Source organism: Salmo salar, chromosome 11 (assembly GCF_965601325.2).
Source record: "Salmo salar chromosome 11, fSalSal1, whole genome shotgun sequence".
Lineage (NCBI taxonomy): Eukaryota > Metazoa > Chordata > Actinopteri > Salmoniformes > Salmonidae > Salmo > Salmo salar.
In genome coordinates, this window is record NC_138301.1 from 45,107,583 (window position 1) to 45,135,529 (window position 27,947).

The 27,947-nt window shown below is 42.1% G+C and overlaps 1 protein-coding gene across 1 annotated transcript; it reads left to right on the forward strand.

The window, feature by feature from the left end:
- Positions 1 to 25: 25 nt before the first annotated feature.
- LOC106592685 (TNF receptor-associated factor 6) lies at positions 26 to 24,412 on the forward strand. The gene is made up of 8 exons (XM_045689592.2): positions 26 to 122; positions 955 to 1,268; positions 2,526 to 2,676; positions 2,788 to 2,946; positions 3,224 to 3,295; positions 20,069 to 20,146; positions 20,431 to 20,715; positions 20,830 to 24,412. Exons 2-8 carry the CDS (start codon positions 955 to 957, stop codon positions 21,424 to 21,426), a joined length of 1,656 nt encoding a protein of 551 aa, XP_045545548.1. The 5' UTR covers positions 26 to 122; the 3' UTR covers positions 21,427 to 24,412.
- The last annotated feature ends 3,535 nt before the right edge of the window (positions 24,413 to 27,947 follow it).

Consider the following 27,947-nt stretch of genomic DNA (forward strand, 5'->3'; position numbering starts at 1 on the left):
ACTTATCCTTTGCCACCCAGCATAAACCACCAATGAGGCAGAGAAGAGCGATGAAAATGCAGGAAGTAATTAATTAGCTAAGGAGAGTCAGTCAAGAAAACTGATGTACTTTCAAGGCTACGGTAAGCATTAACACGCATATTGTCAAATATTCCAACACCATCGACTAATATATGAATCATGCTAACATGTGGTTATTACAGTGTTTAGTTTGTTGAAATATCATCTGAAGAACTTCGAAGTTCCGTGTCGGCATCATCGCTACCACACCGCTAGCCAGCTAACGTTAACTTGTTGTGCAGTGACTGTGATTATTACTTGCTTTTGAACTTGTCTTCTCATATTTGAGCTTCGGATATTAAACAGCTAACCACTTATGTTACCACGAGATCAGACAGGTTTTGTTGTTTACAGATATTGACATACTATCTTAAATATTAGCTATCTAGCTACTTTGCTTGAAATGCATGAGGAACTGAGATTCCCCCGCCCATTGTGTCCCTGACCTGACAAGCTAGCAACCCAGAGTGCTAGTTTCTAAGCTCGCAAGATAATTTATAGCCCTATATAGGTAAATTACTGTCGTTTCAGACTGTAACCACCATGTCAATTGGCTAACGCAAAGGCATTGAATTGAGGATGTTCGCAAGGTGTTGTCTCCTTTGTGGCATATCCTTACATTTGGTCCCCTGAGTCATGTACAGTCATTATGAAGTTTCTTATCTCGGGCTGATCTGAGAACAGAGCTCAGGAGACAGTTGAGTTCAAGTGGAACTGATGACACACATTTCAAGAAGGAAACATTCCAACCGTCTGAGAAACATAGCCCAGTGATTTCCACAGAAGGCATATTTTTCTGTGTAATAAAACACTTTGTGAATACTTGTGGAGGGGTAATGGTCATTGCTCTCGCTCATATGTCTTTTTCTCCACTTTTCTCTCCGCCCTGTGTAGATGTCCTGCTTTGAGAGTGATAAGAGCAGCCTGGAGAATGATGAAGGGTGTTGTGGTGGGGCGGCTGCGTCACAGCTGTCCAACTGTGCGCTGGCCATGCTGGAGAAAGAGGGCAACGACTCTGTGCTGAGCCCCACGGAGAGTACCCCCACCAGCCTACAGGGCGGCGCCCCACTGCAAGGCTACGACGTGGAGTTCGACCCTCCGCTGGAGAGCAAGTACGAGTGCCCCATCTGCCTCATGGCCCTGAGGGCAGCCGTGCAGACGCCGTGCGGCCATCGCTTCTGCCGCAGCTGCATCGAGAAGTCCATCCGGTAAGCCTCCCTACTCATTCTTACATGATAATAATATATTTAAATGTTAGTTATCTAACTTCTTGTATCCTGCTTTGGGAAATACCCTCCAGGATTTAAATAACAATATTTGCTTATTCCTTTACCCCTGCAACCACAATTATCTCTGCATGTTTATTGTCAACATTAAAGTTGTTGAGGACAGAGAACTGAACTATGGGGCTTTTTATATTCACAGCTCCTCTAATGAGAGACGCAGGGGTTAAAGGTCATTTATTTATTTCATGAATCAACCTTACTATTACAGCAGTACAACATCCATGTCAATGTGCTGGGGTTAGCCAATGGCTATCTGTCGCCGCGCCGCATTTCTGTCATAGGGATGACGCATGAGGTTTATTTTGGGTAAAAAAAAAAACCTGCAGGTCACAGGAACATCTAAAATGAGAAAGAGATTATGTAGAAATAACAATAGACCTATATTTTCATATAAATGCCCTTTTTCTGGCCCTCATATCGATTTTTGACAAACAAATCGGTCATAAAAAGATCTCTGTGGCCCTCCATAGAGTTTTGAAATCCCGATGTGGCGCTGGAGCCAAAAATGTTTTCACGCCAGTCTGAGATCGACTCAAGTTTTTGCTTTAACTCCTGAAGAGGTCGTAGTCGTGTGCCTGTCAATATTCAACTCTCAAAGGATTTTTGTTGGCCACCAGATAAGATGGGCAATGCAGGTGATTCTATAATGCAGAACATCTCTATACATCATATGCATTACAACAGCCACATGACATAACAGTTGGGATTATCGATGACTGTCAGTCATTCACTGATTTGGTGCCCAATGACAGCGTCTGGGGTTACTGACTTACTGGGTAAATGATTGGCCATATTCTGGAAGATTTGGAGGCCATACTTCTCTCTGTCACTACCTTCACTTCCCCACAATTACAGTACCAAGCTAACATCTTTATTGCAGCACTGTTGGGATGTTTGTATTCTGTGTTTATCATTGGTGCTCTTTTCTTAATTTGCTGAATGACACGTATTTGTATGTCCCTTTTGACAAGATGATGATGAATACATGTGCACTTTCTTCAAATGAATAGTCCTCAAAGGATAATGGTAGTAAGTGATCTCAAAAAGGAGCCTTCTCATTGGATAAGTACAGGTAGTAGGGCCTACCTCCATTTTAAAATAGTTTATCCTATTGATTAATGAATGAAACCCTGGTCCCAAGCATCATACTGATCTCTCTCTCTTTCTTTTCCCCCCCAGTGATACAGGGCAGAGGTGTCCAGTGGATAACGAGGTACTACGGGAAGACCAGCTGTTCCCAGATAACTTTGCCAAGCGGGAGATCCTCTCCCTAACGGTCCACTGCACCAACGTAGGCTGCACTGACAAAATGGAGCTTCGCCGTCTGGATGTAGGCATTCTACTCCACAGACAATGGCTGACACCTTAGTTCATATCACTACAACCGTGTTGCCATGTTGAAACCAAATTATTAGCTCACTCTGCCATCTCACCCTGCCAGGGCCATGTTACCAAATGTGAGTTTGCCACCGTGCCGTGCCCGCTGTGCCAGGATGCGGTGTGGAAGAGCCAGCTGGAGATGCACCAAAGCCAACACTGCCAGCGGAGACCTGTGTCCTGTCCCGACTGTGTAGAGAGCTTTGTTTACGAGGACAGCAAGGTAAGCATCACCAACTTATTCATGCTGAGTGCACTATCCTGAATAAATAAAGATTTATTGGATTGAATACCGGTTGCACCGCCTCTGTTAGCTTCGCTAGCAGCACAGCGCTTTCAAAGAAAATGTGACCATGTTCTCAGTCAGTAAGAAACTGTATTCATTCTCCATTTGAGCTCCCCTTTAATGTTCACTGAAAAAGTGGATAGACTGTCTGTTATTTCTGAAGGTGGTCATGTGACAGCCTTTTGAGCATTGTTTGTTTTTGTTGTGTCCTCAGGTTCATGAGTCGCTGTGTCCCTTTGCCAACGTGGTGTGTCAGTACTGCGGTATGGAGCTCATCAGAGACCAGGTGGGGATGGAGACCTGATGGCTGCCGTTTAGATTTAGCTGATTACTAAACCTATGAGATGATGGTGGTGGTGGAAGAGCAGTAGTCCTGATTACTAAACCTATGAGATGATGGTGGTGGTAGAGCAGTAGTCCTGATTCGGTTCCCTGTGGCTCAGTTGGTAGAGCATGGTGTTTGCAACGCCAGGGTTGTGGGTTTGATTCCCACGGGGGGCCAGTACAAAAAAATAAAATGCATGAAATGTATGCATTCACTACTGTAAGTCGCTCTGGATAAGAGCATCTGCTAAATGACTAAAATGTAAATGTAGAGCAGTAGTCCTGATTACTAAACCTATGAGATGATGGTGGTGGTAGAGCAGTAGTACTGATTACTAAACCTATGAGATGATGGTGGTAATGTAGAGCAGTAGTACTGATTACTAAACCTATGAGATGATGATGGTGGTGGTAGAGCAGTAGTCCTGATTACTAAACCTATGAGATGATGATGGTGGTGGTGTAGAGCAGTAGTCCTGATTACTAAACCTATGAGATGATGGTGGTAATGTAGAGCAGTAGTACTGATTACTAAACCTATGAGATGATGGTGGTAGAGCAGTAGTCCTGATTACTAAACCTATGAGATGATGGTGGTAATGTAGAGCAGTAGTCCTGATTACTAAACCTATGAGATGATGGTGGTAGAGCAGTAGTACTGATTACTAAACCTATGAGATAATGGTGGTGGTAGAGCAGTAGTACTGATTACTAAACCTATGAGATAATGGTGGTGGTAGAGCAGTAGTACTGATTACTAAACCTATGAGATAATGGTGGTGGTAGAGCAGTAGTACTGATTACTAAACCTATGAGATGATGGTGGTAGAGCAGTAGTACTGATTACTAAACCTATGAGATGATGGTGGTGGTAATATAGAGCAGTCGTCCTGATTACTAAACCTATGAGATGATGGTGGTGGTAATATAGAGCAGTAGTCCTGATTACTAAACCTATGAGATGATGGTGGTAGAGCAGTAGTACTGATTACTAAACCTATGAGATGATGGTGGTAGAGCAGTAGTACTGATTACTAAACCTATGAGATGATGGTGGTAATGTAGAGCAGTAGTCCTGATTACTAAACCTATGAGATGATGGTGGTGGTAGAGCAGTAGTCCTGATTACTAAACCTATGAGATGATGGTGGTAATGTAGAGCAGTAGTCCTGCTTACTAAACCTATGAGATGATGATGGTGGTGGTGGTAGAGCAGTAGTCCTGATTCGGTTCCCTGTGGCTCAGTTGGTAGAGCATGGTGTTTGCAACGCCAGGGTTGTGGGTTCGATTCCCACGGGGGGCCAGTACAAAAAAATTAAATGCATGAAATGTATGCATTCACTACTGTAAGTCGCTCTGGATAAGAGCATCTGCTAAATGACTAAAATGTAAATGTAGAGCAGTAGTCCTGATTACTAAACCTATGAGATGATGGTGGTGGTAGAGCATTAGTACTGATTACTAAACCTATGAGATGATGGTGGTAATGTAGAGCAGTAGTACTGATTACTAAACCTATGAGATGATGATGGTGGTGGTAGAGCAGTAGTCCTGATTACTAAACCTATGAGATGATGATGATGGTGGTGGTGTAGAGCAGTAGTCCTGATTACTAAACCTATGAGATGATGGTGGTAATGTAGAGCAGTAGTCCTGATTACTAAACCTATGAGATGATGGTGGTAGAGCAGTAGTACTGATTACTAAACCTATGAGATAATGGTGGTGGTAGAGCAGTAGTACTGATTACTAAACCTATGAGATAATGGTGGTGGTAGAGCAGTAGTACTGATTACTAAACCTATGAGATGATGGTGGTGGTAATATAGAGCAGTAGTACTGATTACTAAACCTATGAGATGATGGTGGTGGTAATATAGAGCAGTAGTCCTGATTACTAAACCTATGAGATGATGGTGGTAGAGCAGTAGTACTGATTACTAAACCTATGAGATGATGGTGGTAGAGCAGTAGTACTGATTACTAAACCTATGAGATGATGGTGGTGGGGTAGAGCAGTAGTCCTGATTACTAAACCTATGAGATGATGGTGGTAATGTAGAGCAGTAGTCCTGATTACTAAACCTATGAGATGATGGTGGTGGTAATATAGAGCAGTAGTACTGATTACTAAACCTATGAGATGATGGTGGTGGTAATATAGAGCAGTAGTCCTGATTACTAAACCTATGAGATGATGGTGGTAGAGCAGTAGTACTGATTACTAAACCTATGAGATGATGGTGGTAGAGCAGTAGTACTGATTACTAAACCTATGAGATGATGGTGGTGGGGTAGAGCAGTAGTCCTGATTACTAAACCTATGAGATGATGGTGGTAATGTAGAGCAGTAGTCCTGATTACTAAACCTATGAGATGATGGTGGTAATGTAGAGCAGTAGTCCTGATTACTAAACCTATGAGATGATGGTGGTAATGTAGAGCAGTAGTCCTGATTAGTAAACCTATGAGATGATGGTGGTAATGTAGAGCAGTAGTCCTGCTTACTAAACCTATGAGATGATGGTGGTGGTGGTAGAGCAGTAGTCCTGATTCGGTTCCCTGTGGCTCAGTTGGTAGAGCATGGTGTTTGCAACGCCAGGGTTGTGGGTTCGATTCCCACGGGGGGCCAGTACAAAAAAATTAAATGCATGAAATGTATGCATTCACTACTGTAAGTCGCTCTGGATAAGAGCATCTGCTAAATGACTAAAATGTAAATGTAGAGCAGTAGTCCTGATTACTAAACCTATGAGATGATGGTGGTGGTAATATAGAGCAGTAGTCCTGATTACTAAACCTATGAGATGATGGTGGTAGAGCAGTAGTACTGATTACTAAACCTATGAGATGATGGTGGTGGTGTAGAGCAGTAGTCCTGATTACGAAACCTATGAGATGATGATGGTGGTAGAGCAGTAGTCCTGATTACTAAACCTATGAGATGATGATGGTGGTAGAGCAGTAGTCCTGATTACTAAACCTATGAGATGATGGTGGTAATGTAGAGCAGTAGTCCTGATTACTAAACCTATGAGATGATGGTGGTAATGTAGAGCAGTAGTCCTGATTACTAAACCTATGAGATGATGATGGTGGTAGAGCAGTAGTCCTGATTACTAAACCTATGAGATGATGATGGTGGTAGAGCAGTAGTCCTGATTACTAAACCTATGAGATGATGATGGTGGTAGAGCAGTAGTCCTGATTACTAAACCTATGAGATGATGATGGTGGTAGAGCAGTAGTCCTGATTACTAAACCTATGAGATGATGATGGTGGTAGAGCAGTAGTCCTGATTACTAAACCTATGAGATGATGATGGTGGTAGAGCAGTAGTCCTGATTACTAAACCTATGAGATGATGATGGTGGTAGAGCAGTAGTCCTGATTACTAAACCTATGAGATGGTGATGGTGGTGTAGAGCAGTAGTCCTGATTACTAAACCTATGAGATAATGGTGGTGGTAGAGCAGTAGTCCTGATTACTAAACCTATGAGATGATGGTGGTAATGTAGAGCAGTAGTACTGATTACTAAACCTATGAGATGATGGTGATGGTGGTGTAGAGCAGTAGTCCTGATTACTACACCTATGAGATGATGGTGATGGTGGTGGTAGAGCAGTAGTCCTGATTACTAAACCTATGAGATGATGATGATGATGGTGGTGTAGAGCAGTAGTACGGATTACTAAACCTATGAGATGATGGTGGTGGTGGTAGAGCAGTAGTACTGATTACTAAACCTATGAGATGATGGTGGTAATGTAGAGCAGTAGTCCTGATTACTAAACCTATGAGATGATGGTGGTAATGTAGAGCAGTAGTCCTGATTACTAAACCTATGAGATGATGGTGGTAATGTAGAGCAGTAGTCCTGATTACTAAACCTATGAGATGATGGTGGTAATGTAGAGCAGTAGTCCTGATTACTAAACCTATGAGATGATGGTGGTGGAGCAGTAGTCCTGATTACTAAACCTATGAGATGATGGTGGTAGAGCAGTAGTCCTGATTACTAAACCTATGAGATTATGGTGGTGGTAGAGCAGTAGTCCTGATTACTAAACCTATGAGATGATGGTGGTGGTGGTAGAGCAGTAGTCCTGATTACTAAACCTATGAGATGATGGTGGTAATGTAGAGCAGTAGTCCTGATTACTAAACCTATGAGATTATGGTGGTGGTAGAGCAGTAGTCCTGATTACTAAACCTATGAGATGATGGTGGTGGTGGTAGAACAGTAGTCCTGATTACTAAACCTATGAGATGATGGTGGTAATGTAGAGCAGTAGTCCTGATTACTAAACCTATGAGATGATGATGGTGGTGGTAGAGCAGTAGTCCTGATTACTAAACCTATGAGATGATGGTGGTGGGGTAGAGCAGTAGTACTGATTACTAAACCTATGAGATGATGGTGGTAGAGCAGTAGTCCTGATTACTAAACCTATGAGATGATGATGGTGGTGGTAGAGCAGTAGTACTAATTACTAAACCTATGAGATGATGGTGGTGGAGCAGTAGTCCTGATTACTAAACCTATGAGATGATTATGGTGGTGGTAGAGCAGTAATCCTGATTACTAAACCCATGAGATGATGATGGTGGTGGTAGAGCAGTAGTCCTGATTACTAAACCTATGAGATGATTGTGGTGGTAGAGCAGTAGTCCTGATTACTACACCTATGAGATGATGGTGATGGTGGTAGAGCAGTAGTACTGATTACTAAACCTATGAGATGATGGTGGTAATGTAGAGCAGTAGTCCTGATTACTAAACCTATGAGATTATGGTGGTAGAGCAGTAGTACTGATTACTAAACCTATGAGATGATGATGGTGGTAGAGCAGTAGTCCTGATTACTAAACCTATGAGATGATGGTAGTAGAGCAGTAGTACTGATTACTAAACCTATGAGATGATGGTGGTAGAGCAGTAGTACTGATTACTAAACCTATGAGATGATGGTGATGGTGGTGTAGAGCAGTAGTCCTGATTACTACACCTATGAGATGATGGTGATGGTGGTAATGTAGAGCAGTAGTACTGATTACTACACCTATGAGATGATGGTGATGGTGGTGGTAGAGCAGTAGTCCTGATTACTAAACCTATGAGATGATGATGATGATGGTGGTGTAGAGCAGTAGTACGGATTACTAAACCTATGAGATGGTGGTGGTGGTGGTAGAGCAGTAGTACTGATTACTAAACCTATGAGATGATGGTGGTAATGTAGAGCAGTAGTCCTGATTACTAAACCTATGAGATGATGGTGGTAATGTAGAGCAGTAGTCCTGATTACTAAACCTATGAGATGATGGTGGTGGTAGAGCAGTAGTCCTGATTACTAAACCTATGAGATGATGGTGGTGGAGCAGTAGTCCTGATTACTAAACCTATGAGATGATGGTGGTAATGTAGAGCAGTAGTCCTGATTACTAAACCTATGAGATTATGGTGGTGGTAGAGCAGTAGTCCTGATTACTAAACCTATGAGATGATGGTGGTGGTGGTAGAACAGTAGTCCTGATTACTAAACCTATGAGATGATGGTGGTAATGTAGAGCAGTAGTCCTGATTACTAAACCTATGAGATGATGATGGTGGTGGTAGAGCAGTAGTCCTGATTACTAAACCTATGAGATGATGGTGGTAGTAGAGCAGTAGTACTGATTACTAAACCTATGAGATGATGGTGGTAGTAGAGCAGTAGTCCTGATTACTAAACCTATGAGATGATGGTGGTGGTAGAGCAGTAGTACTGATTACTAAACCTATGAGATGATGATGGTGGTGGTAGAGCAGTAGTCCTGATTACTAAACCTATGAGATGATGATGGTGGTGGTAGAGCAGTAGTCCTGATTACTAAACCTATGAGATGATGGTGGTGGTAGAGCAGTAGTACTGATTACTAAACCTATGAGATGATGATGGTGGTGGTAGAACAGTAGTCCTGATTACTAAACCTATGAGATGGTGGTAGAGCAGTAGTCCTGATTACTAAACCTATGAGATGATGGTAGAGCAGTAGTCCTGATTACTAAACCTATGAGATGATGGTAGAGCAGTAGTCCTGATTACTAAACCTATGAGATGATGGTGGTGGTAGAGCAGTAGTCCTGATTACTAAACCTATGAGATAATGGTGGTGGTAGAGCAGTAGTCCTGATTACTAAACCTATGAGATGATGGTAGAGCAGTAGTCCTGATTACTAAACCTATGAGATGATGGTAGAGCAGTAGTCCTGATTACTAAACCTATGAGATGATGGTGGTGGTAGAGCAGTAGTCCTGATTACTAAACCTATGAGATAATGGTGGTGGTAGAGCAGTAGTCCTGATTACTAAACCTATGAGATGATGGTGGTAATGTAGAGCAGTAGTCCTGATTACTAAACCTATGAGATGATGATGGTGGTGGTAGAGCAGTAGTCCTGATTACTAAACCTATGAGATGATGGTGGTAAGGTAGAGCAGTAGTCCTGATTACTAAACCTATGAGATGATGGTGGTGGTGTTAGAGCAGTAGTCCTGATTACTAAACCTATGAGATGATGATGGTGGTGGTAGAGCAGTAGTGCTGATTACTAAACCTATGAGATGATGGTGGTAGAGCAGTAGTCCTGATTACTAAACCTATGAGATGATGGTGGTGGTAGTAGAGCAGTAGTACTGATTACTAAACCTATGAGATTGTGATGGTGGTGTAGAGCAGTAGTCCTGATTACTAAACCTATGAGATAATGGTGGTGGTAGAGCAGTAGTCCTGATTACTAAACCTATGAGATGGTGGTAGAGCAGTAGTCCTGATTACTAAACCTATGAGATTATGGTGGTGGTAGAGCAGTAGTCCTGATTACTAAACCTATGAGATGATGGTGGTGGTAGAACAGTAGTCCTGATTACTAAACCTATGAGATGATGATGGTGGTGGTAGAGCAGTAGTCCTGATTACTAAACCTATGAGATGATGGTGGTGGTAGAGCAGTAGTACTGATTACTAAACCTATGAGATGATGATGGTGGTAGAGCAGTAGTCCTGATTACTAAACCTATGAGATGATTATGGTGGTGGTAGAGCAGTAATCCTGATTACTAAACCTATGAGATGATGGTGGTGGTAGAGCAGTAGTCCTGATTACTACACCTATGAGATGATGGTGATGGTGGTAATGTAGAACAGTAGTCCTGATTACTAAACCTATGAGATGATGATGATGATGATGGTGGTGTAGAGCAGTAGTCCTGATTACTAAACCTATGAGATAATGGTGGTGGTAGAGCAGTAGTACTGATTACTAAACCTATGAGATGATGGTGGTGGTGGTAGAGCAGTAGTACTGATTACTAAACCTATGAGATGATGGTGGTAATGTAGAGCAGTAGTCCTGATTACTAAACCTATGAGATTATGGTGGTAGAGCAGTAGTACTGATTACTAAAACTATGAGATGATGATGGTGGTAGAGCAGTAGTCCTGATTACTAAACCTATGAGATGATGGTAGTAGAGCAGTAGTACTGATTACTAAACCTATGAGATTATGGTGGTAGAGCAGTAGTACTGATTACTAAACCTATGAGATGATGGTGGTAGTAGAGCAGTAGTCCTGATTACTAAACCTATGAGATGATGATGATGGTGGTAGAGCAGTAGTCCTGATTACTAAACCTATGAGATAATGGTGGTGGAGCAGTAGTCCTGATTACTAAACCTATGAGATGATGGTGGTGGTAGAGCAGTAGTCCTGATTACTAAACCTATGAGATTTATGGTGGTAGAGCAGTAGTCCTGATTACTAAACCTATGAGATGGTGGTGGTGGTAGAGCAGTAGTCCTGATTACTACACCTATGAGATGATGGTGATGGTGGTAATGTAGAACAGTAGTCCTGATTACTAAACCTATGAGATGATGATGATGATGATGGTGGTGTAGAGCAGTAGTCCTGATTACTAAACCTATGAGATAATGGTGGTGGTAGAGCAGTAGTACTGATTACTAAACCTATGAGATGATGGTGGTGGTGGTAGAGCAATAGTACTGATTACTAAACCTATGAGATGATGGTGGTAATGTAGAGCAGTAGTCCTGATTACTAAACCTATGAGATTTTGGTGGTAGAGCAGTAGTACTGATTACTAAACCTATGAGATGATGGTGGTAGAGCAGTAGTCCTGATTACTAAACCTATGAGATGATGGTAGTAGAGCAGTAGTACTGATTACTAAACCTATGAGATTATGGTGGTAGAGCAGTAGTCCTGATTACTAAACCTATGAGATGATGGTGGTTGTAGAGCAGTAGTCCTGATTACTAAACCTATGAGATGATGATGGTGGTGGTAGAGCAGTAGTCCTGATTACTAAACCTATGAGATGATGGTGGTGGTAGAGCAGTAGTCCTGATTACTAAACCTATGAGATGATGATGATGGTGGTAGAGCAGTAGTCCTGATTACTAAACCTATGAGATGATGGTGGTGGTAGAGCAGTAGTCCTGATTACTAAACCTATGAGATTATGGTGGTGGTAGAGCAGTAGTCCTGATTACTAAACCTATGAGATGATGGTGGTGGTGGTAGAGCAGTAGTCCTGATTACTAAACCTATGAGATAATGGTGCTGGTAGAGCAGTAGTCCTGATTACTACACCTATGAGATGATGGTGATGGTGGTAATGTAGAACAGTAGTCCTGATTACTAAACCTATGAGATGATGGTGGTAGAGCAGTAGTCCTGATTACTAAACCTATGAGATGATGATGATGGTGGTGGTAGAGCAGTAGTACTGATTACTAAACCTATGAGATGATGATGATGGTGGTGGTGGAGCAGTAGTCCTGATTACTAAACCTATGAGATGATTATGGTGGTGGTAGAGCAGTAATCCTGATTACTAAACCTATGAGATGATGGTGGTGGTAGAGCAGTAGTACTGATTACTACAACTATGAGATGATGGTGATGGTGGTGTAGAGCAGTAGTCCTGATTACTACACCTATGAGATGATGGTGATGGTGGTAATGTAGAACAGTAGTCCTGATTACTAAAGCTATGAGATGATGATGATGATGATGATGGTGGTGTAGAGCAGTAGTCCTGATTACTAAACCTGTGAGATAATGGTGGTGGTAGAGCAGTAGTACTGATTACTAAACCTATGAGATGATGGTGGTGGTGGTAGAGCAGTAGTACTGATTACTAAACCTATGAGATGATGATGGTGGTAGAGCAGTAGTCCTGATTACTAAACCTATGAGATTATGGTGGTAGAGCAGTAGTACTGATTACTAAACCTGAGATTATGGTGGTAGAGCAGTAGTACTGATTACTAAACCTATGAGATGATGGTAGTAGAGCAGTAGTCCTGATTACTAAACCTATGAGATTATGGTGGTGGTAGAGCAGTAGTCCTGATTACTAAACCTATGAGATGATGGTAGAGCAGTAGTCCTGATTACTAAACCTATGAGATGATGGTAGAGGAGTAGTCCTGATTACTAAACCTATGAGATGATGGTAGAGCAGTAGTCCTGATTACTAAACCTATGAGATGATGATGGTGGTAAGGTAGAGCAGTAGTCCTGATTACTAAACCTATGAGATGATGATGGTGGTGGTAGAGCAGTAGTCCTGATTACTAAACCTATGAGATGATGGTGATGGTGGTAATGTAGAACAGTAGTCCTGATTACTAAACCTATGAGATGATGGTGGTAGAGCAGTAGTCCTGATTACTAAACCTATGAGATGATGATGATGGTGGTGGTAGAGCAGTAGTACTGATTACTAAACCTATGAGATGATGATGGTGGTGGAGCAGTAGTACTGATTACTAAACCTATGAGATGATGGTGGTGGTGGTAGAGCAGTAGTACTGATTACTAAACCTATGAGATGATGGTGGTAATGTAGAGCAGTAGTCCTGATTACTAAACCTATGAGATGGTGGTGGTAGAGCAGTAGTACTGATTACTACAACTATGAGATGATGGTGATGGTGGTGTAGAGCAGTAGTCCTGATTACTACACCTATGAGATGATGGTGATGGTGGTAATGTAGAACAGTAGTCCTGATTACTAAACCTATGAGATGATGATGATGATGATGATGATGATGATGGTGGTGTAGAGCAGTAGTCCTGATTACTAAACCTATGAGATAATGGTGGTGGTAGAGCAGTAGTACTGATTACTAAACCTATGAGATTATGGTGGTAATGTAGAGCAGTAGTCCTGATTACTAAACCTATGAGATGATGGTGGTGGTAGAGCAGTAGTCCTGATTACTACACCTATGAGATGATGGTGATGGTGGTAATGTAGAACAGTAGTCCTGATTACTAAACCTATGAGATGATGATGATGATGATGGTGGTGTAGAGCAGTAGTCCTGATTACTAAACCTATGAGATAATGGTGGTGGTAGAGCAGTAGTACTGATTACTAAACCTATGAGATGATGATGGTGGTAGAGCAGTAGTCCTGATTACTAAACCTATGAGATGATGGTGGTAATGTAGAGCAGTAGTCCTGATTACTAAACCTATGAGATTATGGTGGTAGAGCAGTAGTACTGATTACTAAACCTATGAGATGATGATGGTGGTAGAGCAGTAGTCCTGATTACTAAACCTATGAGATGATGGTAGTAGAGCAGTAGTACTGATTACTAAACCTATGAGATGATGGTGGTAATGTAGAACAGTAGTCCTGATTACTAAACCTATGAGATGATGGTGGTGGTAGAGCAGTACTACTGATTACTACAACTATGAGATGATGGTGATGGTGTTAATGTAGAACAGTAGTCCTGATTACTAAACCTATGAGATGATGGTAGTAGAGCAGTAGTACTGATTACTAAACCTATGAGATGATGGTGGTGGTAGAGCAGTAGTCCTGATTACTAAACCTATGAGATGATGATGGTGGTGGTAGAGCAGTAGTCCTGATTACTAAACCTATGAGATGATGGTGGTGGGGTAGAACAGTAGTCCTGATTACTAAACCTATGAGATAATGGTGGTGGAGCAGTAGTCCTGATTACTAAACCTATGAGATTATGGTGGTGGTAGAGCAGTAGTCCTGATTACTAAACCTATCAGATGATGGTAGAGCAGTAGTACTGATTACTAAACCTATGAGTTGATGATGATGATGGTGGTGGAGCAGTAGTCCTGATTACTAAACCTATGAGATGATTATGGTGGTGGTAGAGCAGTAATCCTGATTACTAAACCTATGAGATGGTGGTGGTAGAGCAGTAGTACTGATTACTACAACTATGAGATGATGGTGATGGTGGTGTAGAGCAGTAGTCCTGATTACTAAACCTATGAGATAATGGTGGTGGTAGAGCAGTAGTACTGATTACTAAACCTATGAGATTATGGTGGTAATGTAGAGCAGTAGTCCTGATTACTAAACCTATGAGATGATGGTGGTGGTAGAGCAGTAGTCCTGATTACTAAACCTATGAGATAATGGTGGTGGTAGAGCAGTAGTCCTGATTACTAAACCTATGAGATGGTGGTGGTAGAGCAGTAGTCCTGATTACTAAACCTATGAGATAATGGTGGTGGTAGAGCAGTAGTACTGATTACTAAACCTATGAGATGATGGTGGTATTGTAGAGCAGTAGTCCTGATTACTAAACCTATGAGATGATGGTGGTAATGTAGAGCAGTAGTCCTGATTACTAAACCTATGAGATGATGATGGTGGTAGAGCAGTAGTCCTGATTACTAAACCTATGAGATAATGGTGGTGGTAGAGCAGTAGTCCTGATTACTAAACCTATGAGATAATGGTGGTGGTAGAGCAGTAGTCCTGATTACTAAACCTATGAGATAATGGTGGTGGTAGAGCAGTAGTACTGATTACTAAACCTATGAGATGATGGTGGTAATGTAGAGCAGTAGTCCTGATTACTAAACCTATGAGATGATGATGGTGGTAGAGCAGTAGTCCTGATTACTAAACCTATGAGATAATGGTGGTGGAGCAGTAGTCCTGATTACTAAACCTATGAGATGATGGTGGTGGTAGAGCAGTAGTCCTGATTACTAAACCTATGAGATGATGGTGGTGGTAGAGCAGTAGTCCTGATTACTAAACCTATGAGATTATGGTGGTGGTAGAGCAGTAGTCCTGATTACTAAACCTATGAGATGATGGTGGTGGTGGTAGAACAGTAGTCCTGATTACTAAACCTATGAGATGATGGTAGTAGAGCGGTAGTACTGATTACTAAACCTATGAGATGATGGTGGTGGTAAAGCAGTAGTCCTGATTACTAAACCTATGAGATGATGGTGGTGGTAGAGCAGTAGTCCTGATTACTAAACCTATGAGATGATGGTGGTGGTAGAGCAGTAGTACTGATTACTAAACCTATGAGATGATGGTGGTAATGTAGAGCAGTAGTACTGATTACTAAACCTATGAGATGATGGTGGTAGAGCAGTAGTCCTGATTACTAATCCTATGAGATGATGATGGTGGTGGTAGAGCAGTAGTACTGATTACTAAACCTATGAGATGATGATGATGATGGTGGTGGAGCAGTAGTCCTGATTACGAAACCTATGAGATGATTATGGTGGTGGTAGAGCAGTAATCCTGATTACTAAACCTATGAGATGATGGTGGTGGTAGAGCAGTAGTCCTGATTACTACACCTATGAGATGATGGTGATGGTGGTAATGTAGAACAGTAGTCCTGATTACTAAACCTATGTGATGATGGTGATGGTGGTAATGTAGAACAGTAGTCCTGATTACTAAACCTATGAGATAATGGTGGTGGTAGAGCAGTAGTACTGATTACTAAACCTATGAGATGATGGTGGTGGTGGTAGAGCAGTAGTACTGATTACTAAACCTATGAGATGATGGTGGTAATGTAGAGCAGTAGTCCTGATTACTAAACCTATGAGATTATGGTGGTAGAGCAGTAGTACTGATTACTAAACCTATGAGATGATGGTGGTAGAGCAGTAGTCCTGATTACTAAACCTATGAGATGATGGTAGTAGAGCAGTAGTACTGATTACTAAACCTATGAGATTATGGTGGTAGAGCAGTAGTACTGATTACTAAACCTATGAGATGATGATGATGATGGTGGTGGAGCAGTAGTCCTGATTACGAAACCTATGAGATGATTATGGTGGTGGTAGAGCAGTAATCCTGATTACTAAACCTATGAGATGATGGTGGTGGTAGAGCAGTAGTCCTGATTACTACACCTATGAGATGATGGTGATGGTGGTAATGTAGAACAGTAGTCCTGATTACTAAACCTATGTGATGATGGTGATGGTGGTAATGTAGAACAGTAGTCCTGATTACTAAACCTATGAGATAATGGTGGTGGTAGAGCAGTAGTACTGATTACTAAACCTATGAGATGATGGTGGTGGTGGTAGAGCAGTAGTACTGATTACTAAACCTATGAGATGATGGTGGTAATGTAGAGCAGTAGTCCTGATTACTAAACCTATGAGATTATGGTGGTAGAGCAGTAGTACTGATTACTAAACCTATGAGATGATGGTGGTAGAGCAGTAGTCCTGATTACTAAACCTATGAGATGATGGTAGTAGAGCAGTAGTACTGATTACTAAACCTATGAGATTATGGTGGTAGAGCAGTAGTACTGATTACTAAACCTATGAGATGATGGTGGTAGTAGAGCAGTAGTCCTGATTACTAAACCTATGAGATGATGGTAGTAGAGCAGTAGTACTGATTACTAAACCTATGAGATGATGGTGGTGGTAGAGCAGTAGTCCTGATTACTAAACCTATGAGATGATGATGATGGTGGTGGTAGAGCAGTAGTCCTGATTACTAAACCTATGAGATTATGGTGGTGGTAGAGCAGTAGTCCTGATTACTAAACCTATGAGATGATGGTGGTGGTGGTAGAACAGTAGTCCTGATTACTAAACCTATGAGATGATGGTAGTAGAGCGGTAGTACTGATTACTAAACCTATGAGATGATGATGGTGGTGGTAGGTTTAGTAATCAGGACTACTGCTCTATGAGATGATGGTGGTGGTAGAGCAGTAGTACTGATTACTAAACCTATGAGATGATGGTGGTAATGTAGAGCAGTAGTACTGATTACTAAACCTATGAGATGATGGTGGTAGAGCAGTAGTCCTGATTACTAAACCTATGAGATGATGATGGTGGTGGTAGAGCAGTAGTACTGATTACTAAACCTATGAGATGATGATGATGATGGTGGTGGAGCAGTAGTCCTGATTACTAAACCTATGAGATGATGGTAGTAGAGCAGTAGTACTGATTACTAAACCTATGAGATTATGGTGGTAGAGCAGTAGTACTGATTACTAAACCTATGAGATGATGGTGGTAGTAGAGCAGTAGTCCTGATTACTAAACCTATGAGATGATGGTAGTAGAGCAGTAGTACTGATTACTAAACCTATGAGATGATGGTGGTGGTAGAGCAGTAGTCCTGATTACTAAACCTATGAGATGATGGTGGTGGAGCAGTAGTCCTGATTACTAAACCTATGAGATGATGATGGTGGTGGTAGAGCAGTAGTCCTGATTACTAAACCTATGAGATAATGGTGGTGGTAGAACAGTAGTCCTGATTACTAAACCTATGAGATGATGGTGGTAATGTAGAGCAGTAGTACTGATTACTAAACCTATGAGATGATGGTAGTAGAGCAGTAGTACTGATTACTAAACCTATGAGATGATGGTGGTGTAGAGCAGTAGTCCTGATTACTACACCTATGAGATGATGGTGATGGTGGTAATGTAGAACAGTAGTCCTGATTACTAAACCTATGAGATGATGGTAGTAGAGCAGTAGTACTGATTACTAAACCTATGAGATGATGGTGGTGGTAGAGCAGTAGTCCTGATTACTAAACCTATGAGATGATGATGGTGGTGGTAGAGCAGTAGTCCTGATTACTAAACCTATGAGATGATGGTGGTAGTAGAGCAGTAGTACTGATTACTAAACCTCTGAGATGATGGTGGTGGTGGTAGAGCAGTAGTCCTGATTACTAAACCTATGAGATAATGGTGGTGGAGCAGTAGTCCTGATTACTAAACCTATGAGATGATGGTGGTGGTAGAGCAGTAGTCCTGATTACTAAACCTATGAGATTATGGTGGTAGAGCAGTAGTCCTGATTACTAAACCTATGAGATTATGGTGGTGGTAGAGCAGTAGTCCTGATTACTAAACCTATGAGATGATGGTAGAGCAGTAGTCCTGATTACTAAACCTATGAGATGATGGTAGAGCAGTAGTCCTGATTACTAAACCTATGAGATGATGGTGGTGGTAGAGCAGTAGTCCTGATTACTAAACCTATGAGATGATGGTGGTAGAGCAGTAGTCCTGATTACTAAACCTATGAGATGATGGTAGAGCAGTAGTCCTGATTACTAAACCTATGAGATGATGGTGGTGGTAGAGCAGTAGTCCTGATTACTAAACCTATGAGATGATTATGGTGGTGGTAGAGCAGTAATCCTGATTACTAAACCTATGAGATGGTGGTGGTAATGTAGAGCAGTAGTCCTGATTACTAAACCTATGAGATAATGGTGGTGGTAGAGCAGTAGTACTGATTACTAAACCTATGAGATTATGGTGGTAATGTAGAGCAGTAGTCCTGATTACTAAACCTATGAGATGATGGTGGTGGTAGAGCAGTGGTCCTGATTACTAAACCTATGAGATAATGGTGGTGGTAGAACAGTAGTCCTGATTACTAAACCTATGAGATGATGATGGTGGTGGTAGAGCAGTAGTCCTGATTACTACAACTATGAGATGATGGTGATGGTGGTGTAGAGCAGTAGTCCTGATTACTACACCTATGAGATGATGGTGATGGTGGTAATGTAGAACAGTAGTCCTGATTACTACACCTATGAGATGATGGTGATGGTGGTAATGTAGAACAGTAGTCCTGATTACTAAACCTATGAGATGATGATGATGGTGGTGGAGCAGTAGTCCTGATTACTAAACCTATGAGATGATGATGATGGTGGTGGAGCAGTAGTCCTGATTACTAAACCTATGAGATGATGGTGGTGGTGGAGCAGTAGTCCTGATTACTAAACCTATGAGATGATGGTGGTAGAGCAGTAGTCCTGATTACTAAACCTATGAGATGATGGTGGTGGTGGTGGTAGAGCAGTAGTCCTGATTACTAAACCTATGAGATGATGGTGGTGGAGCAGTAGTACTGATTACTAAACCTATGAGATGATGGTAGTAGAGCAGTAGTCCTGATTACTAAACCTATGAGATGATGGTGGTGGTAGTAGAGCAGTAGTACTGATTACTAAACCTATGAGATGATGGTGGTAGAGCAGTAGTCCTGCTTACTAAACCTATGAGATGATTATGGTGGTAATGTAGAGCAGGAGTCTACAACGTGTGGCTCGCGGGCAAATTTTGGTCCAGGTCACATCTGCTTGCAGCCCACACAAACCTATGTTTATCTCAATCGTTCATGAATGTTTGTGGACTGCTAAACGTTGCTTGGTGGCAATGGACTGCAATGTTAGCCCTTGGACACAGATAAGTTGCCTTCCTTTCCTCTGGAAAAACTATCTCTTTGTAACAAGCTTCTTTACTGGTCACGCGATGTAGGATCTGACTCAGTGGTGGAATAACTTTGGTGTGCCTGTTTTTGTTTCAGTTGGAATCTCACTATGACACAGACTGTCCGAAGGCTCCGATCGCCTGTACCTTCAGCACTTTTGGATGTCGAGAGATGGTAGGTCACTGAGGTTGAGTCAACCTCAACACATTCTGAGTCATTTACCACCTATGTTCTGTGACTACTTTGCCTTGTCTAAAACAAACCCCATAACCCAAGGCTGAGATACCCAGGATCCACTTCTCGTGGCCTCTGGCAGGACTAGGTAGAGTTTCCACATCTACTCCCATCCAGCCAATACTTTCAGGTCTAACAAAAGAGGGTTTTTAAACCGGACAAGGCTACCACTTCCAACTTTGGTTCAACACAGTGGCTCTTTTAAAGTCTTTCTGCTATTTCAGATGCAGCGCAATGACCTGGCGCAGCACATGCAGGAGTTCACTCAGATGCACATGCGCTGCATGGCTGAGTACCTGCACAGGCACAGCCTTACCGGGTACACCCAGCCACCACCTTCTGACGACCGAGGGGCTGCCGCTGCAGAGCAGGGGGCACATGCAGGAGCTAGCAGCAGTGGCGCCCCCTGCCAGTGCTGCGGGGAACTGCAGACCATGCGGGAGACCACCCAGCAGCTGGAGGGCCGTCTAGTGCGGCAGGACCACCAGCTACGTGAGCTGAGCATTCAGGTGGAATAGATGCAAATTCATTCTTTCACATTTGTAATGTTGAATTCACTTGTTTGAATAAAAACGTCTACAACTAAATGACCATTTTTGTTTTCTATTATCATTATCCCCCAGGCGGGCCTGGTGGCAGAGCTCCGTCGTAAGGTCACTTCGCTGGAGGAGAACCTAAAGGAGCTGGAGGCCAAGCAGTGCCAGGGCGTGTACGTGTGGCCCTTGGAGGGCTTCTCGGGCTACCTGCGTACCCAGGCTGCCGGACAGCCCGTTGTGGTGCACAGCCCGGGCTTCTACACGGGCCGGCCGGGCTACAAGCTGTGTCTGCGCCTCCACCTCCAAACGCCCTCGGCCCAGCGCTGCTCCAACTACATCTCACTGTTTGTTCACACCATGCAGGGTGAATTTGATGGGCAGCTGTCGTGGCCCTTCCAAGGCACCATCCGGCTGGCCGTGCTGGACCAAGGGCCTGAGGGCCAGCACCATGTGGAGGTGATGGAGACCAAGCCTGACCTGCAGGCCTTCCAGAGGCCCACCATCCAGAGGAACCCCAAGGGTTTTGGCTACGTCACCTTTCTGCACCTGATGGAGCTGCAGCAGCGAGGGTTTGTGCACGACGACACGCTGCTGGTGCGCTGCGAGGTGACGCCGCGCTTCGACACCTCCCTAAGGCGCGAGGGGGCGGCCATGCAGCCCAGAGGGCCCGAGGTCTCGCTGTGAGGACCCTTTTAACGTTCAAGCGACGAGGTCAATCGGCACCAACGTTATCAGTACAAAGTATCAGTTTGCCATTTTCCTGAGTTCTTGTATCGCACAGGATCATTGCATTGGGTTCAGACATGACCAACCTCATGGGAAAGTGTACTGCTCACTTGTGGGTTTTATCTCCAACTCCAAAAGGCTTTTCTTTGCTGTAGCTTTAGAGTGATGGACTGGATGTTGGTGGCAATTAACACCAAGGTTTCCTGCAACAAGTCGAGAGCTTGGGTCTATATGGTGTTATCTGCATTTGTCAAAATGGAGTTGTTGACATTAGCCTTACTCTATTCAATGTTCTCTACCTATATATTACTCTAAATACCCCAATTCATGTTAAGTTCAAAAGAATACAAGATAAAAAATACCTGACACCATTCAAACCAATGAGGGTTCAGAACTTTAAAGCCGATCTCACAATCATCTATTTGCAGACAGAACGTTCTAGTCCCAAGCTCTGTGTTCCATCACTTATCCAGCAATGTGTCGCAGGCTACTGTACTGCTCCAATAGATAGGATTTCAAAATGTCTTATGATGCCTACATTAGGTTGTAATAAACATGACTTTGGTTTCAGTGCATCATTCTTTGTAACAGCTTTGTAGCGGAGACGGCAAAGTCTCGTTAAATATCATAACATTACAGTTTATGATATTTATGTCAAGCTCAAAGTCATGTTTATGACAACTTTATGTTGGCATTAAAGAAGCCAATTCAAATAAGATGTTACCAGAAGTGTATTTCTGTTGGAGATTAGGAAGGGGACAGAGAGTGATGTAGGACAGAGAGATACTCAATCAAATGAATCCTTTTAGTGCTTTTTACAAAACACAGCGAGGACTGGGGCAGGACCATCTGTAAGTGAGAGATGACCAGAGGCAGAACTGCCTATCAACTTATTGTACATCCTGCATGACAAGAGAGTCAGGATCACTGGCATTTCACAGGTCTTCTGGTTGGAGGATCATACAAGGAAGATGGGGCAACATTCCAACCAGGGTCTTTTGTCTGGGAATATGTGGGATGATGTGACATCTCTAAGACCTCTTCTGGAGAAGAGATTTCCAGAACAATGGCTGAGAGTTAGGACATACAATAAGCAGTGACATATGAATGAGTTGGTATACACAGTGGTGTAAAGTACTTATTTAAAAATGCTTAAGTACTACTTATGTTTTTTTGTTGTTGGCGGTATCTGTACTTTACTATTTATATTTTTGACAACTTTTACTCCACTACATTTCTAAAGAAAATAATGTACTTTTTACTCCATACATTTTCCCTGACACCCAAACGTACTCGTTACATTTGGAAATGCTCATGATTGCTGCACTTATATCTATATTTTTTTACCTTCATTTTAACAGGGAGAAATTGAGACCTAGGTTTCTTTTCCAAATGTGCCCTGTATAATACAATATAAATATACACATTATACAGAACATATTACAATACAAAACACAGTCATGTTAAGCACTAATAAGACATCACAAATCATTCAGAAAAAGTTACATTCCTCCACGAGTAAGTCCCCAATCAATACCTTAAATTGCCTCAAACAGCACCAGAACATCAAAATGAAATGTATTTATATTTTTTGGGGCAATACGGTGCATTTAAGCTAAAACCAGATTTACCTAGCTCTGTGGAGACCCTAGGAATGTCGAGTTAACGGGTTAGGCAACTCAGGTGTCTATACTTCAAAAGCTAAGTTAGATAAGACGGAAGTTTATGAAGTAGGGGCTTGTAAACAAAAACGGAGTAATGTAGAGATCTACGGGTCTTTAACGAAGTCCAGCCAACCTTTTGATACAGGATGCAGTGTTGTGATGAGTATCACATCTCTGGGCTGTAACAACGAAGGGCATTATGGTAGATGGAATCCATAGCTTTAAGAGTAGTAGCAACTGCAGTTTGATAAATAATCACCATAATCAACAACAGATAGAAAGGTTGACTGAATAATCTGCTTCCTACTGCTGAGAGAAAGGCACCATCGGTTTCTGTAGAAAAAAGACCGCTTTAAGTCTTGGCTTCTTAACCAGCTCATCTATGGTTTTTTTTAAACGTCAAATCCATATTAATCCAAATGCCTTATTATTTATATGCGGGAACACGTTCGATTGGAGAACCATCTAATGAGCGAACATGTAGTTCATCTGAAACATTGTTACGAGAGTTTAAAAACAACATGTATTCAGTTTTGTCCATATTAAGCACAAGTTTTAAATCAGTAAGAGATTCCTACATAGCTATAAAATTGGACTAGTTTTGACACCGCCAGATCAATAGGGGCGGCAGGTAGCCTAGTGGGTAGAGCGTTGGACTAGTAACTGGAAGGTTTCTAGATCGAATCCCTGAGCTGACAAGGTAAAAATCTGTCGTTCTGCCCCTGAACAAGGCAGTTAACCCACTGTTCCCTGGTAGGCCGTCATTGTAAATAAGAATTTGTTCTTAACTGACTTGCCTAGTTAAATTAAAAAAATAGATACATAATAGTATCATCCACATATAGATGAAGTTAACGGATTGACCAATGGTGTTAATATAAGTAGTGAATAGAACAGGTCCCAAAATCGGGATTTTACAGTTTTTCAGAATTTACTCGGGTTCCCATTACAATCCGAAAGAGCAGTTGCATAATCCGATTTAGCCTTGCTGATTTGTCTTGCACAATAATTCCTCAGTTGCTTAAAGCTTGCCAGTCTGGGCCTAACCCTGTGTTCCTGGCCTTGACCCAAGCGTCATCTCTTTTATAAATGACTTCTGATAATTCTGGAGTGTACCAGGCATTCCATCTACCTTTAACCCTTCATTCTTTGAAGGGAGCATGATTATCCACAATAGTATTGAAGACATCTGCGAAAAGGCTGAAAGCTAAATCATGTTGATAGATAGCTGAAATACAATCAAAGTCACTGAAATAAAGATTAAAAGCCTGTTCACTTAAGTTTTTAAAGTTCCTCTTTGTGTTCAGATGAGGCTTAGATTTGTGTAGTCTCACATCTCTAACACAGTCAGTTGTAGTCTCACATCTCTAACACAGTCAGTTGTAGTCTCACATCTCTAACACAGTCAGTTGTAGTCTCACATCTCTAACACAGTCAGTTGTAGTCTCACATCTCTAACACAGTCAGTTGTAGTCTCACATCTCTAACACAGTCAGTTGTAGTCTCACATCTCTAACACAGTCAGTTGTAGTCTCACATCTCTAACACAGTCAGTTGTAGTCTCACATCTCTAACACAGTCAGTTGTAGTCTCACATCTCTAACACAGTCAGTTGTAGTCTCACATCTCTAACACAGTCAGTTGTAGTCTCACATCTCTAACACAGTCAGTTGTAGTCTCACATCTCTAACACAGTCAGTTGTAGTCTCACATCTCTAACACAGTCAGTTGTAGTCTCACATCTCTAACACAGTCAGTTGTAGTCTCACATCTCTAACACAGTCAGTTGTAGTCTCACATCTCTAACACAGTCAGTTGTAGTCTCACATCTCTAACACAGTCAGTTGTAGTCTCACATCTCTAACACAGTCAGTTGTAGTCTCACATCTCTAACACAGTCAGTTGTAGTCTCACATCTCTAACACAGTCAGTTGTAGTCTCACATCTCTAACACAGTCAGTTGTAGTCTCACATCTCTAACACAGTCAGTTGTAGTCTCACATCTCTAACACAGTCAGTTGTAGTCTCACATCTCTAACACAGTCAGTTGTAGTCTCACATCTCTAACACAGTCAGTTGTAGTCTCACATCTCTAACACAGTCAGTTGTAGTCTCACATCTCTAACACAGTCAGTTGTAGTCTCACATCTCTAACACAGTCAGTTGTAGTCTCACATCTCTAACACAGTCAGTTGTAGTCTCACATCTCTAACACAGTCAGTTGTAGTCTCACATCTCTAACACAGTCAGTTGTAGTCTCACATCTCTAACACAGTCAGTTGTAGTCTCACATCTCTAACACAGTCAGTTGTAGTCTCACATCTCTAACACAGTCAGTTGTAGTCTCACATCTCTAACACAGTCAGTTGTAGTCTCACATCTCTAACACAGTCAGTTGTAGTCTCACATCTCTAACACAGTCAGTTGTAGTCTCACATCTCTAACACAGTCAGTTGTAGTCTCACATCTCTAACACAGTCAGTTGTAGTCTCACATCTCTAACACAGTCAGTTGTAGTCTCACATCTCTAACACAGTCAGTTGTAGTCTCACATCTCTAACACAGTCAGTTGTAGTCTCACATCTCTAACACAGTCAGTTGTAGTCTCACATCTCTAACACAGTCAGTTGTAGTCTCACATCTCTAACACAGTCAGTTGTAGTCTCACATCTCTAACACAGTCAGTTGTAGTCTCACATCTCTAACACAGTCAGTTGTAGTCTCACATCTCTAACACAGTCAGTTGTAGTCTCACATCTCTAACACAGTCAGTTGTAGTCTCACATCTCTAACACAGTCAGTTGTAGTCTCACATCTCTAACACAGTCAGTTGTAGTCTCACATCTCTAACACAGTCAGTTGTAGTCTCACATCTCTAACACAGTCAGTTGTAGTCTCACATCTCTAACACAGTCAGTTGTAGTCTCACATCTCTAACACAGTCAGTTGTAGTCTCACATCTCTAACACAGTCAGTTGTAGTCTCACATCTCTAACACAGTCAGTTGTAGTCTCACATCTCTAACACAGTCAGTTGTAGTCTCACATCTCTAACACAGTCAGTTGTAGTCTCACATCTCTAACACAGTCAGTTGTAGTCTCACATCTCTAACACAGTCAGTTGTAGTCTCACATCTCTAACACAGTCAGTTGTAGTCTCACATCTCTAACACAGTCAGTTGTAGTCTCACATCTCTAACACAGTCAGTTGTAGTCTCACATCTCTAACACAGTCAGTTGTAGTCTCACATCTCTAACACAGTCAGTTGTAGTCTCACATCTCTAACACAGTCAGTTGTAGTCTCACATCTCTAACACAGTCAGTTGTAGTCTCACATCTCTAACACAGTCAGTTGTAGTCTCACATCTCTAACACAGTCAGTTGTAGTCTCACATCTCTAACACAGTCAGTTGTAGTCTCACATCTCTAACACAGTCAGTTGTAGTCTCACATCTCTAACACAGTCAGTTGTAGTCTCACATCTCTAACACAGTCAGTTGTAGTCTCACATCTCTAACACAGTCAGTTGTAGTCTCACATCTCTAACACAGTCAGTTGTAGTCTCACATCTCTAACACAGTCAGTTGTAGTCTCACATCTCTAACACAGTCAGTTGTAGTCTCACATCTCTAACACAGTCAGTTGTAGTCTCACATCTCTAACACAGTCAGTTGATTTTCTTTTATTATTCCCCCCCCCCCCCCTTTCTCCCCAATTTCCTCATTTCCAACTACGATCTTGTCTCATCGCTGCAACTCCCCAACGGGCTCGGGAGCGGCAAAGGTCGAGTCATGCGTTCTCCGAAATATGACCCGCCAAACCATGCTCCTTAATTAAACACCTGCCAGCTTGGAGGAAACACACACACACACGAAAGTGTTATTGGTTGTGATTTCATGATTTTCATCATGTGATAATTTAGGGGTTTTCCACTTTTTTTTAACGCCACTCCTGAATAAGAAACAATGTAATTAACAAGGAGCCCGCCACAAGGAGTCGCTAGAGCCAAACAAAGCCCCCCCCCCCCCCCCCCCCCCCCCGCCCAAACCCTCCCCTAACCTGGATGACACTGGGCCAATTGTGCTCCGCCTTATGGGACTCCGGTCACGGCCGGTTGTGATACAGCCTGGGATCAAACCCGGGTCTGTAGTGACACCTCACTGCGATGCAGTGCCTTAGACTGCTGTGCCACCCGGGAGGCCCTGGCAATGGGCAGTTTCAATCAATACCAGATTATCGGGATTCACCTGCATAGCTCAGATCTTGATGTAATCCAGATTAGGAACTAAGCTCCTATTGTTCAGATGCATCAACCCAAATCCTTTGTGATTTTTAAAGTCACATGGAAACTAACTCAAACAAGCTACGTTCAATAGATGGTTGCAGGCCCTGTCTGATGGTTGATACTGATATAGTTGGTATGGCTATCAGATTGCATAGAACTGCACCATTTGGTCTATCCCTATTAGTAATAGATGGAGTACAAATTGGATATAACGCATTGTCATCCCTACTGCCTCTGATCTGGTGGACTCACTAAACACAAATACTTTGTTTGTAAATTATGTTGGAGTGTGCCTTCTGTCCGTAAATGAAAACAACAAACAAGAAAATGGTGCCGTCTGCTTTAATATAAGGAATTTGATGTGTAGCATTTACTTTAGAATTTTTGTTAAATATTTTAAAATATCAGAATTGACTACTTTTTACACCACTGTATTTAAGTACATTTTAAACCAAATACTTTTACTTTTAATCAAGTAGTATTTTACTGGGTGACTTTCACTTTTACTTGAGTCATTTTCTATTAAGATA

Excerpts from the sequence above, each read along its gene's own strand:
- LOC106592685 (XM_045689592.2), top strand. The coding sequence starts at position 955 with ATGTCCTGCTTTGAGAGTGATAAGAGCAGCCTGGAGAATGATGAAGGG. Across the intron at positions 2,947-3,223 it reads TTGTTTACGAGGACAGCAAG|GTTCATGAGTCGCTGTGTCC; the intron begins GTAAGCATCACC and ends TTGTGTCCTCAG. Across the intron at positions 20,716-20,829 it reads TACGTGAGCTGAGCATTCAG|GCGGGCCTGGTGGCAGAGCT; the intron begins GTGGAATAGATG and ends ATTATCCCCCAG.